The sequence below is a fragment of the Calypte anna genome, chromosome 3 (assembly GCF_003957555.1).
Source record: "Calypte anna isolate BGI_N300 chromosome 3, bCalAnn1_v1.p, whole genome shotgun sequence".
In the NCBI taxonomy this organism is placed as follows: domain Eukaryota; kingdom Metazoa; phylum Chordata; class Aves; order Apodiformes; family Trochilidae; genus Calypte; species Calypte anna.
The window spans coordinates 41,586,465-41,604,774 of NC_044246.1; the positions used below are offsets into that span (position 1 = coordinate 41,586,465).

The 18,310-nt window shown below is 36.6% G+C and overlaps 1 protein-coding gene across 3 annotated transcripts in view; it reads right to left on the minus strand.

Moving 5' to 3' along the window:
• PPP3R1 (protein phosphatase 3 regulatory subunit B, alpha) overlaps nucleotides 1-18,310 on the minus strand; it is a 43,395-nt gene that overhangs the window by 11,095 nt on the left and 13,990 nt on the right. For 2 of the 3 annotated variants that reach the window (XM_030446696.1, XM_030446697.1), the window contains one exon: nucleotides 9,332-9,371. In XM_030446696.1, coding sequence (XP_030302556.1) covers nucleotides 9,332-9,371 — 40 coding nt within the window. Of the gene's footprint in view, nucleotides 1-9,331; nucleotides 9,372-11,503; nucleotides 11,529-11,632; nucleotides 11,769-18,310 lie in introns of all 3 variants that reach the window. The other variant, XM_030446698.1, reaches the window with a different exon arrangement.

Below are 18,310 nucleotides of genomic sequence, written 5' to 3' on the forward strand. Positions count from 1 at the left end.
ATCTGGAGAAGATTCTAGTACTTTCCTCAGTTTCCAACATACAATTGGGTATTTCAATTAACTAGGCTTTGACAGCAATGAAGCTGTATTCTTTTTCCCATCAGTTTCTCTGGAAGCCTAGAACATACTGAAGGTGTCAAGAGCACATCACTGTCAGCACAGCTACACAGAAACACACAAAACCCACGTCACCCTATGGTAAAGCTATATATAGAGAACGCTCGAGAGATTAAGAGAAGATTTTATTAGAAGAGAATGGCAAAGCAGAGCTCCCCTGGCAATTAGCTCAAATGATTGCTTATGGGTTCTGCCAGCACAAAATACTGTTTGTCACCCGATACACTAAAGGTATTTGCTTGCTTCTGTCCACTGAAACTCCTCAGTTTCCATTTTTCTCAAAATCTTAAAACTATAAATGGAGTCAGTCAGGCTCTGAATGGTAGTCACTATCTACCCTCACTTTGGGCCCTTGCTGACCTGAATTTAATTGGACTCACTGCAGTTTAACACAAAGTCAGAACCTTGGCAAGATGTTAACATGGGAATCTTATCTTTATTGCAATGCAACCTCCATTCCAGACTTGCAACAAACATAGGAGGAGTTAATATATAAAAAAAAAATCCTTACAGCATAAGCATTTAAAAAATATAGGAAAAAACCCCACAAGTGTGGGTTGTCACACTGAATATGTGACCACGTTTTCCAATAAAAAAAATGAAGGCATGAGTAGACATAACTTATACCTGTATTACAATAATACAAGGACTTGTTCAGCTCAGACATCAGTCTGTCTCTAATTTTATTAGCCATGTTTAAAATTATGTGCTGGTCCAACTACAACTTTCCTGCTTCTTTAACCTGGGCTCAGAAATCACATCATCTTTTCAAGTAACTGCCATTATTTTAAGGCAACTGTCTCACAAATTACCTTGTTTTGAAATTTGCAATTGTATCTAGAATTCATGCTGGTAAACTCTGAAATATGTTCTGTGAAGGCTACTATTAGAACTATTTCCTACTGGAAAATGCAAGAAAAAGAAAAGACTCATGCATTATTTATTTCTTTAAAAATACCATTTCACTTTAAAACACTTAAGCAGCAATTTCCAAATATTATCTACAGTGTATAGTATTACCCCTTTGTCCTCTTACCACAGGAGTGAAATCTCATTTCCAACAGAAAGATTAGCATCGACTAAGATTTAAATACTAAAGCATCTTATGCAACCTAAAATACTTCATAGTTTCACAAAAGTCACACTGCAAAAAAAATGAAAGAATCAAACATAGTTGGATCTCATCTCACTTGATAAGGCTCACTTAAGCTCTGTTAATAAATTCCAAGTTTTAACACATTTTTAATTTACACTTAAGAACTCCCTAAGTTTCATAAGACATTTTTACAAATCAAAACAAACAAGTAAATGCTTGTGACAGGGCTGAAGACCAGCAGTAATTAGATAGCATTTGTTCAGAACTCCAAAGAAGGACTGCCGGAAGTCTTATTTCATTACTCCAGTCTATTTCCTGGTTTGGGAGCTGAAGTCTTGAGTATTTTTTCCTCAAATACATAAGCAATGACTGGAAGTGACACTTAGGAGTTTCAACAATGTTCTGCTATGAAGAGGAGCTCATTGCATACATGCAAGTAAGTTAAACACTGCTATATAGGTTTAAAATATTACAGCTGGCACAAAACACAGGCAAAACCAACTGAGCCATCACACTGGTCAGCTCCAGCAGGGAGGTAAGAGCTTCCAGACAAAGTGTGCTACAAGAGCAAACTTCTGCTAGAAAGCTGTTTTATTTAGGCTACTTCATCTCTACTGTTTAGCAGGACCTACCAATATGAATTCAAAGAGAACATTTTATTGGGACATTCAGCAGCTGACCCATAGCACAACAGTAACAAGCAATGCTACATTGTGAAATACATGCTCAGACATCATCTGCTGGGCATGAGAGCCACTGTTCAATTTATTTTTGCATTTGTAACTAGCCAGATTCTTAAACTTACAAGCCAGCAATACTTAAAATATAAATTGGTGCTTTATCTTGTCTTTTCAAGGTTGTAGTCAAGGAGATCACGATTATGGATGATAAAGAATCAGATTATAGGAAGACGAGGTTTGAAAGGCACATTGAAGTATTTCTGAAGAAGGGCTTTGGTGTTTTTCTGAACTGCAACAAAGCAACAACCATCTAAATCATGAAAGTAAGTCTTCATAATTAGAAAATCTTAACTACTCTTCTCCACAAATACACACATCCAGTTTCCCAGATCATACAGTCAATTCCAATTTAACTGCAATACACAGTCCAGCTTTAACAGCAGTTTCTATTAGAAAAGCAATTAGAAATTTCTCATTCCAAACCTTTAAATATTCAAGCAAAGAGTTTTCCTGCACTGGAGATGTGAGAGAGGTTTCACTCTTGGGGGAAAAAGAGAAAAAAAGAGGGGAAAAAAAAAAAAGCCAAGGAACAGTATTGAAGAAATTAGTATCTCTATCAAAAGCTGACCAAATATTAATCTTATACAATATTTTGCTACTGACGATGGACACACCATAGATGACAGTACTTGGAAATGGGAAAAATGAAAAATCAAAGTAATAGAATTAATGGGAACACTTCCTTTAATAGTTAATGAGCATAAAATCCTGGTTTTTATGAACATATATGGATAAAAACATCATCTCTAGATCATTGTTTAATAACTCAGAGAACCTCATATCAGAACAATTTCATTATTTTTTAATTAAATATCTTGCAAGCACCTCACCTACCTTTAAAATCCTTTGTACAAGCTGACTTTTTTAAAGTTTGTATACTAAAAAGAATCATATTTCAGTAACATCTTCGCTCTTAATAGAACAGATTTTAAATAAACTTTGAAAAATATGGGATCAATACATTACAGTTTAATTTTTAAGTCTGCCTGGCTTCTTCCTATCATTTCTTTCTTTAATTCAGTCATAATTTCTGCTGACTTTCTCTACCTAGGCTCAAGTTACCTAAAATCCACATGGATTTTCTAGGTAGGTTGGTTGGTTGGTTTGATTTGGATTTTTAAAATGAAAACAGCACACATTTATGTGACAGCAGATTGCAATAATATCATATAAATTTTTGTTGAGATTTCCTTACTGAGTACACATATTACAACAGCCTTCACTTATGATCGATGTGCCTCTTCTATAAGACCACTTTTTCCTCAGTGTTTAGCAACAGACTGACTTAAACCTTTCAAAAATCACTGAAGAACACAACATTGAACTGAATTTTCAGAGCCTGAACAAAACACTTCTTTCCTTCTTCTCTGAAGGCTCCTTACAGAACCTAGTGTCCCCACAAAAATCCTGAAGCTATACTAAAAATGCAATACACAAAATAGTTTACATACAGGGATGGTATCTGAGCCAGAAGGACTGATGGTGGCAGTAGCAGACAGAATTTTACAAGACTTAAGCCAAGGAGACCAGGATAGATACAAAAACACCAGGAAATCCAAGGAGGTCCAAGTCCTCAATAGTGTAAACAGGGTGATAACATCACTGAGCAAAATAAGGAGAATCAAGCTTTGTTTACATCATTTGAAGCAGAGTCTGCCTGTGACTCATCACAGTGGTCTGAGCTTCCTTGAGCTCTGGCCGCAGGAAGCTTTCACTCCTCTAACCTCACACTCAAGGTAGCCTTTTTTTATGTTTTGCTCACCAGCTGACATGAGTCTTCTATGCTTTTCAGCAAATTTGGAAAGTATCCCATCAGCTTGGCACTGATGCCTGAGCTTAAAACATACCCACTGGCTTGAAATAGTACCTGTTAAATGTTTTTCTTTAAAAGGCTCTGCTCCTAGTCCAGTAGAAACATCAAATTATTCACTGTTTTAAAGCACACAGGATTAGTCACATTTACTGCATAATCCATTTTGAATTTCAATCACCCCATAAACAACACAACAAAGCTGGGGTTTCCTAAGCAGTTCCAGTATTAAGGATGCTTTGTTAAAGACCTGTTTTCAAAACATTTCACTTCCATCCAAGTATTAAAATCCTAGAACCATCAGTACCTGCTTTGTTTCTTGAATTCATCTTAAAATGTGATGAATCATGGTAAAGTGCAAGAACTCCATGCCTCCATGAAACCACATGCAAACGTTCTATGTAACTCACATTTTAGTACAGTAGCTTTACGTTTTAGCTGGGCACTCTCTAATATGTTCCCAGGTATTACTGAATACCCCAATCTTTTTTCCCAACACAACAGCAGAGGATGATCCATGATGTTTTCAAATAACTGTTTAGTTCAAGTTGTTAGTAACGTAATGGATGCTCAAGATAGCACGGTAAAACACATTCAAGTGGATGCTTTAAAAGTCCATTTGAAAATTGTAATTTCAGAAAGTATGTTTTAATGGTATTTTTTCTAGTCAACATAAAGGTGTATGACTAGCTTGACAACTAATGGCAGACAAAAGTAAAGAATGCCTCAAAAATACAGATCTCTGAAATCACAATGTTCAGTGATATTTCACCAGAATAACTGCTTCTTTTTCAGAATCACTGTGCATCCATTACTGCAGAGTACACAGCGCTGATACAGGCACAAAAATCTCAGAAAAGCTGTACTTCTCTCAGCAAAGAGGTGCTGGGCACTTCTAAAATTTAAGTGTTTATCTAAATGTTTAAACCTGTATTTAAAATGTCAGCTTTCCAGATACTCTTAATACTGGCTCAGAGTTACAACTAACAAACAACAGACCAGAGTGTGGTCACAGAGAGCCACTTCCACATATTTTTCAATTATGAGATTATAAACAAGAGAATTTCTAAGGTATTAGAAAAATTTTACAAATAAAACATGTTCTGAAAATCATTTTAAATGTTTCCAGGTTAAAAAAAAAATATATTTTCTCCATTAGAACGGATTGCAGAGATCTCAAAATAAAACAGGCCTTCAGCAAAAGCTCTCACCTCTATCTACAGTGTTGTCTGATTCACTAATATAATGTTTCACAGTAGCAACCAAGACAGCCATTTCAGTCTTGGAGATCAGATTTCAAAAAGATGACGCCCTTGAGAACACATTCCACCACTTGTCTTGTATATGCTTACACACAGCTGGCCTAATCCTCTTCATGACTTCAGATGTGTCAGTTACAATTTCCTAAGTTAGAAAAGATATACTAGTCTCCTCATCCTAAAACCCAAACATACTATAAAATATAAATCAGAAAATACCATTTATACTATAAAATAATTTACTATATACTATATTCTACTACAAAATACTGTTTACTATATTACAAAATTATTTTCTTCACACTTTTTTGCTATGATCACATTTTCTAAAAGGTAATTTGACATAGCTTGGCTAACAGCAAATTTTCACCATGAAAAACAACCAGATTTTCAGTTATTTCTCAGACACAGCACAGCAGAGAAACATGAGGAATGATCATTCCATGAGGAATGATTTTGTTCAGGAATTGATTATTAATTTATTTTCTAAGAAATCCAGCAACACTAATTCACCCACTGAAAAAATTTAATATTTTAAAATTAAGGGTAGAAAGAATATTCTTGACTATTTAATGGTGTGCATCCTCTGCACAGTACCCTGAATTTGCTTCCTGTAAATGCCAGCTTTAAACTGCAATTATTCTTCTAAAAAGAGACACCAAAATAGTGTCTACAGTGCCAAGCAGAGGTAATGACCCAATGCTACCATGCAGACAGCATAAATACATTACTGCTGACAGTCCCCCAGAAGTCTAACCTTTCAAAATCCTTATCAAATGATCTTCAAAAATATTGTGTCATCTTGCCCTGGAAAGCTTTTTTTTTTGGCAGTGGCAGCTACTTGGAAGCAGCATGAACATTTACTACTCGAAGACCATCGGAAATACCCACATAGTGGCCTTATTAAGATATGCTACTGCACACACCTGTGCCCCACAAAGACCCACCCCACCATCTCTGCTTTTTCAGGATATTCAAGCATGCAGAATTTTTAAGCTTAGTGCTATCATCCAACTGAAACAATCAAGCAAAGGGAAGTCGTTGCTAACTGCACCTCACTGAGTATATGTAGTTGTGTTGCCCCAGGAAGTAGCCAACTTTCTCTACTACGTGAAGGGCCACCAGAGCAGAAAAAGCTTTATGATTATGCAAAAAGCTCAGATTAACACAACAGTATCCTCAAAATACATCTTAACCATAAAATATAATGTGCAAATCTTGTCTCACTGCAGTAAAAGGGAGCAAACCTACTTGGTAATATACCCCTAGGTTGGCAGTAGCTACTAATGAATATAGCTTGTCCTAGAATCAAAAAGATAAGGACAGCAACACACTGCTTACAACTCTGGCAGAGACCTAGTTAAAAAAAAATAAATAAAATCTTCAGAAGCCAGCATGTCCCTAAAGAAAAACTGACCAATGAAGCAGTAACCTAACACTGATACACATGATTCAGGAAAAAAGATATGTGATATAATTTGTCACTGGTTTGTGAATGCTTGAGAATCTTATCCACAACACTGCATTGCTGTGTTATGATCTCAGAGTATAATTGGTTAAATATGGATATGTGGGTAGAAGTTTCATGTTTTATTAAGAACTCTGTATAAATGTGTAATTCATGTGGACATATGTATCGAGCATAGAGGACTTTCAAATCACTAGGTGAGCACTAGGTCACTAATTTCTCTAAAAAGCATATTTAGAAAAAGACATATCTGTGATTATTTAACATTAGGTTTGAGAGATGGAGCTCAGTTATGACTAGAAATCTAGAAGACAGTGCCTATTGTGAATTATATGCCTATTTATTTACAAGTGATATGGAAAAGGCTGAGGTTCTCGGTGACTTCTTTACCTCAGTCTTCACTAGCAAGGGCTCCAGCCACACTTTCTGAAGTCACAGATGACAATGGCAAGGGCTGGAAGGAAGAACTGCCAATTTTAAGTGAAGATCAGGCTCGTGACCACCTGAAGAACCTGAAAGTCCATAGCACCCAATGGGATACATCCACAGGTACTGAGGGAACTGGCAGATGTGGTTGCTAAACCACTGTCTATTACATTCCAATAGTCATGGCAGTCCAGTGAAGTCCCCACTGACTGGAAAAGGGGAAATGTAACCCCCATTTTCAAAAACAGAAGGAAGGAAGATCCCAGAAACTATAGGCCAGTCAATCTCACCTCTGTGCCCAATAAGATTATGGAGCAGATCCTCCTGAAGGAGGAGGATAACGAAGAGGTGACTTAGTCACAAAGATGTGACATGACACAGCTTCACCAAGAGCAACTCATGCCAGACAAACCTTGTGGCCTTCTATGAAAAGGTCAAAAGATCAATAGGCAAGGGAAGAGCAAACAATGTCATTCACCTGAACCTGAGCAAAGCCTTCAACACTTCAAAGCCTTCAACATGTCCCGCATGACATCCTGGTCTTCAAGCTAGTAAAACATGGGTTTGATGGATGGACCACTCAGTGGATAAAGAACTGGTTTGATGGCTGCACCTAAAGAGTGGCTGTCAATGGGTCTGTGACAAGTGGAGTCCCTCAAGGATCAGTATTAGAACCAGTCCTTTTTTAACATCTTTGCTGGTAACATGGACGGTGGCATTCAGTGCATGCTCAGCAAGTTTGCTGATGACACCAAGGTGTGTGGTGCAGCTGACACACTGGAGGGAAGGGATGCCATCCAGAGGGACCTTGACAGGCTGGAGAGGTGGGCCCATGCCAGCCTCATCAAGTTGATGAGGTTTACAAGACCAAGTGCAAGGTCCTGCATCAGGGTTGAGGCAATCCCAAGCACCAATACTGGCTGGGCAGTGACTGGCTTGAGAGCAGCCCTGAGGAAAAGAACTTGGGAGTGCTGGTGGATAAGAAGTTCAGTATGAGCCATCAGTGTACACTGCAGCTCCTAAAGCCAATCAGATCCTTGGCTACAACAAGAGAACTGTGGCCAGTAGGTCAAGGGAAGTGATTCTCCCCCTCTACTGTGCTCTCATGAGACCCCACCTGGAGAACTGCATCCAGTTCTGGAACCCCTTTTACAGGAGGGACCTGGATGCACTGGAGTATGTCCATAGAAGGGACACGAGGATGCTCAGAGGGCTGGAGCACCTCTCCTATGAGAACAGACTGAGAGAGTTGGGGTTATTCAGTCTGGAGAGAAGACTCCAAGGGGACCTTATTGTAGACTTCCAGTATCTGAAGGGGTCTACAAGAAAGCTGGTAAGGGACTATTTAGGATGTCAGGTAGTGATAGGATTAGGGAGAATGGATTCAAACTAGGAGGGTAGATTTAGATTAGAAGTTAGGAAGTTCTTCACCATGAGGGTGGTGAGACACTGGAACAGGTTGCCCAGAGAGGTGGCAGAAGCCTCATACCTGGAAGTTTTTAAGGCCAGGCTGGATGGGGCTCTCAGCAACCTGATGTACTGGGATGTGTCCCTGCCCACGGCAGGCAGGTTGGAATTGGATGATCTTTAAGGTCCCTTCCAAGCCTGAAAATTCTATGATGGAAGAATTTATTACCTTGTTTAAAACAAGATCTGAATCACCAAAGAGGGGGAATTTTATCAAGCAGTCCATACATACACACACAGGTCTACACAATTTAGTGCTGAAGAAAAACATTCACAGAAAAAAGTAGTTTAAAATACTTAGCATAACACCACAGGGACACTTCACAAGACAAGCCTTTCTTTGGTAAGCTTTAGGCAAGAAATACTTTGTTATTTTTACAGGGCAGACCAGCCCCAAGAGACAGAGCAATGTAATTTATGCTCACATGGCCAAAACAGAGTAACACCAAGTGACTTCTCACCTAAATGCCTGCCTGCAAGCATGCACAGGAAAAAATGCTCTTCTAACCTCAACCTCTCTTTCCTCCAAGGTTGCGAGGACACCTCAGCAATATTCTTTGTTCCTGACATAGCACATACTGCACCACAAGCTGTTCCACATCTGAGGAACTGGGACTGGTGGAAAAGCCCCACCAGCTGCGCTACCAGTTGTAACGCTTCACTGAAGAGACATACAGAACTGGCATAAGTTTGTTTCATATTCTATTGGGAAAATTTAAAAGTAAGTGTTTTTTAAAAGATGGACTGATTTTTGATTTTACACTAACATCAAAAGCTGTATTTTTTCCAAAGGTAATATTTCACCTTTTAATTTTACTCTTTTGGTTAGTATATAAACTGTGTCATTTTTAAAGCAGTACATTCATATATGAAAGCTGTATGCAATCTAAATAAAATTAACCTCTAAATAAAATTAACCTCCCTAAGAGTATAACGTAAAAAACTTACAGTGGGAGCACATTTCCAAAGGGTAGCTTGCCTCATTTCCCTGAAACACAAAAAAAAAGACCAAAGTTGCAATTATTCCCAAATTAACTTAGAGGAACTATTTTGTTTCAGCACCATAAAGATCTGTGGCAACACAAGTTACATAATATATTTTAAAATATATCTATACATTAACATAGATATTTTTTAAAATATATGCATTTAAAATCCAACAATAATGGTCAGTGTTTTATTAGGACAGGTCTGTTACATACAAATATAAAGCCACAAAGAGGTTTCCTCTGATGAAAATTTCCATGAAAATATCAATAGTCCACATGGTGATGGTAAGAACTTCAATCCTATATTCTCAACTCCTGAAACTAGACTCACTACATATTGCATTGCACAAATGCTACTTTTCAGTAACAAAGTAATATTTAATTTCAAGACACGTGGTCTGCTTTACCATTTTATACACATCTTTATGAATTACCATGACAAATCCAACTCAATTAGCAGAAGAAGCTCACAGCATGTTTTCTCCCCAGTGTCACCTGCCCACTCCACCCCCAGAGGGATTCACACAGGTAGAATGATGCAGAAAAGCAGTTTACATGACAAGAAGGTCAGATAACAGCTTTACAATGAAATATCTTTATGATGTACTATGGTAGCATGTTTCTGTTTTGTAGCTGAACGTAAGTTAAACTAAGATTATAAATCTTGGCTGCACTACAACAGTCATAGCAAGAAAAATTAAACCTTTGAGGGTACAGTCACTTTGAACCTGCACATACAGAACTTCACAACTACTACAACATGAACGCCAAAAGACACTGAAATTAAAAGTTGGTATTTTTTCCCAAATGCCTGACTTTGAGCCGAAGAAGGTCAAAATACACACATGCTTAATTTTTTGCTATCATTCAGCAAAGGAGTGACCAGGTAACTGAAGAGATTCATCACCAAACACTTTCAGTGGTTTATACAAGAAAACAAAACATTTAAGATGAGTCTGAGGCATTCTATTCATCAGTGATTCTCTTAGTGTGGAACATAAGGGATTCCATAGCTAAGCACTTGCACAGAAAGACTCCTCAAAATTATACAAAATTTAACAGAAATACAGATACTGCTTGAAAGAAAAAAAAAAAAAAAAAGGAAGAACTACATTTAGCCTAGAAGCATATAACTGCATTTCCTAATAAGGACAGAAAGGGGCAGACCAAACATCTCATGAATCTATATACGTCTGAAGAGATGTGATGTTAGGGGTGTTGTTTGCTTTCATTTACCTCCAGAATATGTACACTTTGTTTGTCCCCCACAATCCACAAACTCTCTTGCCTCTAAAAAAGTTAGTATATTTGCTTTATAATAGAGCAGCAAAAGATACAGCCATATTTTTTTCCCCGATGTCTATTAATAACAAGACAAAGCAGCAGAGTAGAAACCTAGATGAGGACCACTGGGTCCCTAAAACCTCAAAAGAACAACAGATATTCTACAAGAGAAACTTATTCCTCTCTGGCAGAGAAGCCAGGAGGACAGTGCCACATGGAAAATTCTGGACGGAATCCAAAGTCTTAGAAAAAACAGTGAAGACCAAACAGGTAGTTAAAGCCTAGTGTATGCATATGAATATAAAAGGGTAGGGGATTTTAAACAGGGGAAAGCAGAATTTTGAAACAAGAAGAAACAGGAACCAGGGGATCCAGCTAGGCTGCTCAAGACACGAGGTCATGAAGAGGCAAGAAAAACACCAGACTGGAAGGCTGCAAATTAAAGGAGAAAGTTGAATTAAAACCAGTGCACTTACGCACATGCACATACAAATATACAATCATAACTACTTTAGAAGACTGTTCTGGGCACTTATATCCTTGTTCAGGTGTTGGGAGAGAGTTATTTTCTAGTACAGGCTACCAAAACAATCTGTCTAAAAAAGCATAAAATGCTTCTGAAAATTGAGCAGGAAAAATAAAAAGTGGGAATAACTTTCAGTTCATGAACTACGTGTAATATTTATAAGGAGTCTTACTATGCAACTAGATACACATGCTAAGCCACAAGCAAGCTATCTACATAAAGTAGCCTAATATTTGTAGAGCAGAGATAAAAGGGAATAAACTTCAGCTAAGTTTTTCTGTGAAAAATTTTCTGCTAAAAAGAAGTGTTAAGAATACTTACCTATCCAGGACTGGAATTTGGATACCTACAAAACATTAGAAAAATCTAGTAAGTGACAATTTAACGATTACATTATTATTCAATATTTGCTACATAGCATTTTAAAAAAGTATTTTAAAAAGTAGTTACCTGCTATTGATGTGCTGAGTGTTCATCTTCAAAGCAGAATCCACAAGTCTACTAAATTTCAAAGTTTTCCTTCCTCTGCCCCCCTAATAAAGGTTCAAGCTACTTATGCCAAGATTCTGGTTTGCACAGCTGTGACCTGAACAAACACAAAGATGTTCCTATGTAACAAAGACTTTGTCCAATGAAGTGAAGATTACTTATTTGGTCCTGGGGCAGGTATTTTTCATCGTATTCTGAACAGCAGTAAAAGAAGGTCACTTATTTTTTCTCCAATACATTCAGTAAGTGTACATGCTGTATGAGATAATACGTGCCCTGAAACATGAGTGCTAAATAGGTCAAATATTTTCTTGCTGTTTAAGAATTGGTAGGTAGTGGAAGGTCTAGCTACATCCACACTGATGTGCTATGGAAAAAAAAAACAGGAAGGGATGCACAGCTATGAGACTTCATAAAGTATCAAATGAGCTCTTTTGGGAAAGGCAAAAAATCAGGTACACAATGTTATCTAATGCAGGTTTAATGCAAAGAACTACCAAAGTTTAGTATCAGGTAGCATTCCAAAGAATGCTTTCTGAACAGAAAATTTTGCATCATAATCATGAATCTTATTCAGCAAAATAACACTGAATTGACATGTATTTTATAAAGTTAAAAAAAGACATGTACTCACTTGTTTTACAAATAAAACCTATAAACAGCATCTGCTATCTAATCTCTCATGCAGAGAAGTTCATTTATACAAACAGATGTGATTCAAGTCTCAAGATTGCCAATTTGAAAAATCCCTCATATTTCCTGCCAGATATACATTGAGCATACCTCACATGAAGTGAGACTATCCTCTCATGTACACACAATTAGCACATTTGAAACAAGTGACACATGGTTTGTTGAAAAATGAAGCTTCTACAGCATCAACACTCCATGAGGGATTTACTTGGAACATATGCCTAGTATAAAACATGCTTTCCTCAGCTGCATCTGGGTAATGCTACCATACCACTGGAGTTTAACTTTTTTTGTCTCCAGTTACACACATAGAACAAGGGGATGGAATACTATGGATACTTTGAAAAGCCATATGCTTTTAGGATCATCTTCAAAATTTTATTAATGCTGTTATATCCCTACAAGTTCGTTCCTGAGTTAAACAATAGCAAAACTATGACTTATAGACAGAAATGATTAGAGAACAAGGAACAGTCCATAGTCTACTGACAGAAAGCTGACCAAATTCTGAATATTGCAGACATATCAGTTCAGAGATTAGTCAAAACTTGTCACTGAAATATTTCAGAAGTTCATAGGACATGCAGTTTGTTCCTTTAAGAATAAAAATGTATTTTGCAATTTTATCCTCCACAAATTATTTTCCTTTTCTCCTTTTGACAGCTGTGCCTTTTTACTGATTAAGAGTAACCTATTAATGCCCTTAGTTCTTCTGTAGATTATCCAAAAAAAATGTGCTTCAGTTATTTCAAATACTAATCACTCTCTCTTTTTAAAGAGTTTTGTACGTGCTTCTCCAACATAAGGGCAGTATCTTGACAAGTTTCCTCTTAGTGAAAGACATGAGACCTGTAGATAGAAAATGAAAAAGGAAATTAGCAGCCAGCAAAATTAGCAACAGAAGCTAAATCGTTAGCTGATGTTGTCTATGCAAAGCACCTTGCACACAGACATCACACTGAAAACAGCTCTTGAGCATACACTTTCTAGATCTGTTTAATTGTATGTTACTTTTCTGAGTGATGTACATCTTGTAAATAGTTCAGACTTAAATTATAGTGTCAGCCTTCAATTAGTTTTCTGTTTATTATAAAAGCAGAAAAATCTGTTTAAAGGCCAGCAAGCCACAATGTCAGCTTCAGATTCACCTGAAATTTAATTCTCAGAGGTACTATGTGAGTGACTACAAAAAAAATTATCTCCTGGAACAGTTTAAAAGTTAGCTTGTTTTGTTTTAAAGCTTGTTATTTGTTTCCATAGACGAATAATGCATTAATCCAATAAGCGGCAAAAGTGAGTCCCTAAGATCTGTTTAGTGCTTGTACTAAAGTTGTCCAAGATTTACTATCATTTCTGGAGCAACATGCAAAGAAGTGTAGAAGCTCATCCTTGCTCTAAGTGGCCTTAAATGTGCAAACTGCTTGACACTGGAGTTGACTGTTACACCCAGGCACCAAAGCTTTCCACAGAAATGGAAAATTACTGATGTTCCTGCACTCATATTCTTGATGTGCAAGTACCACATGGGGTACTGTCAACACACTACATGGTGTTGCCTGCATTTGCTTCTGCACCTTCCATGTTAATTATTACCTTTGTCATCACAAGATAGAAAGTACAGTATGCAAGTGGAGCAGTTAACTAAGCCATGTGATGAGGGTCAGAACTAGAGGATTAGGGAGTTAAACAACTTCAATTCTCAAGTTAAACAAAAAGCTTTACATCATCCACTATTACAAGAAAAGAATGCAAATGTTAAAAGGAAAGAGAGGCTGGCAAAAAGTGCAGAGGCTGGCACTCAGTTTTAAATTAAAGACAGCCAACTAAAAAGAACCCTCCCCTTCTCTTCCATTAACACACAAAATGCTTTTCTCATTATTCTCCATAGCACCAAAATTAATAAAAATTACCTGTTGCAGAGAAGTCTTCCTCCTCTTTCTCTTCCTTCCAGCTCACTTTCCATGCATTGCTATTTTCAGAGCTTTAGCAATGAAGAACTGCCAGATTGTTAAAGAGAAGCTCATTTTGTTTATTTTTATATTTTTTTAAACAGCCTTTAACAAGTTACTAGAGCTTTGGTTGCCAAAGGTTGGCACTGTACTCTTCACCAAGCACCACCAGGAAAGTTGACAAACTAAAAATGATGGTACTTGTTATGGAGGCTGCAAAAGCTTTTCCATTTATAGAACACAACACATAGACACATCCACAGTAGCTTAAATATTTGTTAAAATTAATTTCAGATAAAGCCCAGAGGCTTTAAGACACTTTTTCAATTTCTTAACTGCTGGTCAGAAAAATATGCAAGATCTCACATACTGTAATCTGTACATTTCCAAATAATTTCCAGGTGCAATTGCAGTAAAAAATAAGTTTACCAGAGCACAGATGGAAGACAGGGCCAAAGTTTTTCCAGATACCACAATAAATATGGATTAAGAAAAATAGGAATAGAATTTGACTGGGAAAAAAAGCAACAATAAAAACATGTTCATTTACCCTACTGAGAAACGCTAAATACATTTTGCCTTTTTTCGTGAAATCAGAGTAGGTAACACAAAAAGCCCTCAAACAAACTATTCAATACAACTACTATCTTCCTGTATATTTAACAGGAATATCTAATTTATACACTACAAAATGAAACCTGCAAAGGTGATGTAACAGATAAAGACTAACAGCAATTCTAGCATTTGTACTTTGCTCCAAGTAATTACGTCACCTTCTAGGCTTTTCATTGCAGTCACTAAAAGCAAACTACTTAAAAAAGGCATATCATAATACAGAAAACAAGACTGGACTTAATTTAAAAGCTGATCACAGTGCAGAGAAACTGCCAAAATTTAGAAATCAGCACTTTAAACAACTTGGTGACTTTCACACTGTTTTATGCAAACCAACTAATAAGTACTTGCTTTGCATAAAATTATTCCAGGCACTGAGACTGCAACTCCTCCAAAAACAAACTCTTTGGAATTCACAGCTCTCTAGCACACCACTTCTACTCAAATGCTAAGAGACTACATCTACCTCTGAGGTTTTTATAACCATACGAGTCTGAGTCCAACACTGTACATTACACTGTAGTGCAAAAGAATTAAATGAAGTCAACAAATCAGAAAAACCAAGTTCAGGCTTATGACTTCAAATACTCAACCTAGTTTTTAAGACCATGACCCACAGAAGATACTACATACATACAAATTCCAACACCCACCTCACAGTCAGAAAATTCCAAAATTAAGTCTTTTCTAGCAATACGCTGTACTGCACTTCCCAATCTTCCTTTATTTTGCCAACCACCAACAAATCAATTCACTCTTCTGAGGGGCAGCCTAATTCCTTGTCCCTCTAAAGCTAAAACAATGACACAACACTTCCAAGCTGAACCCAACTAAGAGGACAACTTCTTGAGTCTACACAACATCAGCTCTGCTTATGCCCAACTCATTTTTGTAATCAAAGCTGTGGAAGAGTCCTGTCATATATTTCATAGCCATCATCTTGTCTGTCTCAAAGTCTAATATAGGACCAAAAGCTAGAAATCATCTCATTTCCCTTCTGGCATTTTGACCATCAAATCTGGGCACCTTCTTACCCTTTGGTGTGAACATTCAGCTGTCCACATGTACAACTAAATGAATTAAACAGGTTACAAATGAACAAGGAATTCTTACAGAGTATGCAGAAAAGAATAAGATTACAGAAGAAATATATGGAAAGAAAGAGCAAGCAATAAAACACATAGAAGCAGCAAAGGTACAAGGTTAAGCAGCACAAAGCACAAACATTAAGGACTCAAGAATTCGGATGGTACTTCAGAGTTGTACTCTCTTCCTCCTCTTCAAGTAAAAAAACTTTCCATTAAAATTGGTGACTTTTTTTATTATTAACAAAACTTCAACAGCTAGAACTGCTACCACAGAATGGCATAGGTCATGACAGAAACACAAAACATGGTCTTTACCAAAGACATTTTGCAATGTTATATTAGCAAAAGAAAATACTATTTTTATAGAAGAGTATGCAACATTTCTTTAGTCAACCAGAAATAAGGTGCATATTACAGCAATGTATTACACCATTTTTCCTAGACTTCTGAATACAAGATACCTCTATAGAAGAAAGCTAAGAAATTTCTGTATTGACTTTAAATTTTATTATTTAGTTAGTACTTGCTATGCACTTTTAAGAGTTTCCTAGGTACATAGAAGAATGAATTCAACATTCACCAAGTTCTAGGATGTACCCTAAAAAAAAAACGAAAACAAAAAACCCAAACCAGCCAACCAACAAAAACAACCAAAAAACTAACCAAACAATAAAAAAAAACCCAAACCAAAAAACCAACAACAAAAAAACTAACCACACTTGAGTTTCCTTCTAACTTATTCCAAACATTTTTGAGAGACATTTGCTTTCACGACTATGACTGTTGGTCACTGGGAAAACTCAAAGCATGAGGAAAAAAGTTGCAGGAAGGTGGTTAATTCTAGTGAAGGAGTTTAAGAACTTCTGTACTTTTAACTTCTGACTCAGCTACACTGAAGTTTCTCATCTTGAAGACACTAAGCCAAATATGTCCCAGAAACAAATAAACAAGAAACTGGAAACTGCTCTCATCTAATTCTTGAACCTTAATACAAAAAATGTATGGTTTTCAACTACAGATTTGCCTAAGGACTGCTAAAATGTTTTCCTCTACTTTTTATTCACATACACAAATATTCTCCAAATGGTGATTTTACAAGCACTGAAAAACGGAGAAGTTTTTATTGGTCCAGATAACACAAAAACTGATGTGTCAAATGTTTTAGAAGGTCTAATAATCTTCTCTTAAAAAAAAATCTAAAAATGCTACAGAAAACAGAAGTTTCATATGGGATTAAAAAAAATAATCTTGGTTATATTTAGTTAAAACTTTGTTGTCCAATGAATTTACTGTTTCCTTTGAGGTGGCAGAGGTATTTTCCATTTTCTGGTAATCATCATTTTCATATCTATCTTGCATGATATATCCACAGCTTCTCAGCATCTCTCTTACAAGTCTACTTAATTGTTTAAGATGAACAACATACTCTTCATTTCACCTTCACCTTTGGTTACAGTCTCCATTCTCACACTATAGTATAAATTGCTTTTCCCTATACCTGCTGATGAGCATTATCACCATCCCTTGGCACTACAGTAACTTTTTGCACAAACTTTTTGGTTACATTTCTTGCAAAGTGTAATAGAATTCTGATAAACCACTGAACTTGTATCATTGCTCAGGTTTTAACCCAAAAGTGAAACTACAAAGGTACAAAGGAAAGATCTCACAGCTGCTGTTAATATTTTAACTCAATACCTCACTTGAATGCTAATCAACAGCAAATATTAAGGAAGGCTACAAGCATTTTGTAGTCAAAAAACAGCACTGCTGGAAAATAAAACAAGACACCAAACCACAACTTGTTTGAACTTACCTTTGGAAGAAGAAAATTTAAGTTTTTAATGTGTTATCCCCAAAATAGCCTCAATTTGTTAATCCTGCCTCCAAAGGAAACACTCTGTGACCTTCAGTACTGAAGGAACTCAAAAAAAGATTAATACCTAATTCTTCAACACAGCATTTAAATTGCAGACATCTGAGATAATGAACCAAGGCAAAGGGGATTGACGGATTTGGGATTACAGCAGAGATCAAGTCAGGTTAAAGCTGTTACAGCATTCTAGCATTGTTCTTTGCAACTATGCAGAATAAGTGTTATAACTCCCTCTACCACCTTGAAGATGAAAAAGGCTTATTATAAAAACCTTTTTTGGCTACATTTATTAAATGTGTTCATAATAAAAATAGTGACTATTAAAAAGACTCTTCCCTCTCAGATGTACATCAAGTTGTACCACATCCTCCCTCAGAATGCAGGAAGCAATAAAGACTGCACAAGTCTTAAGAAAAGC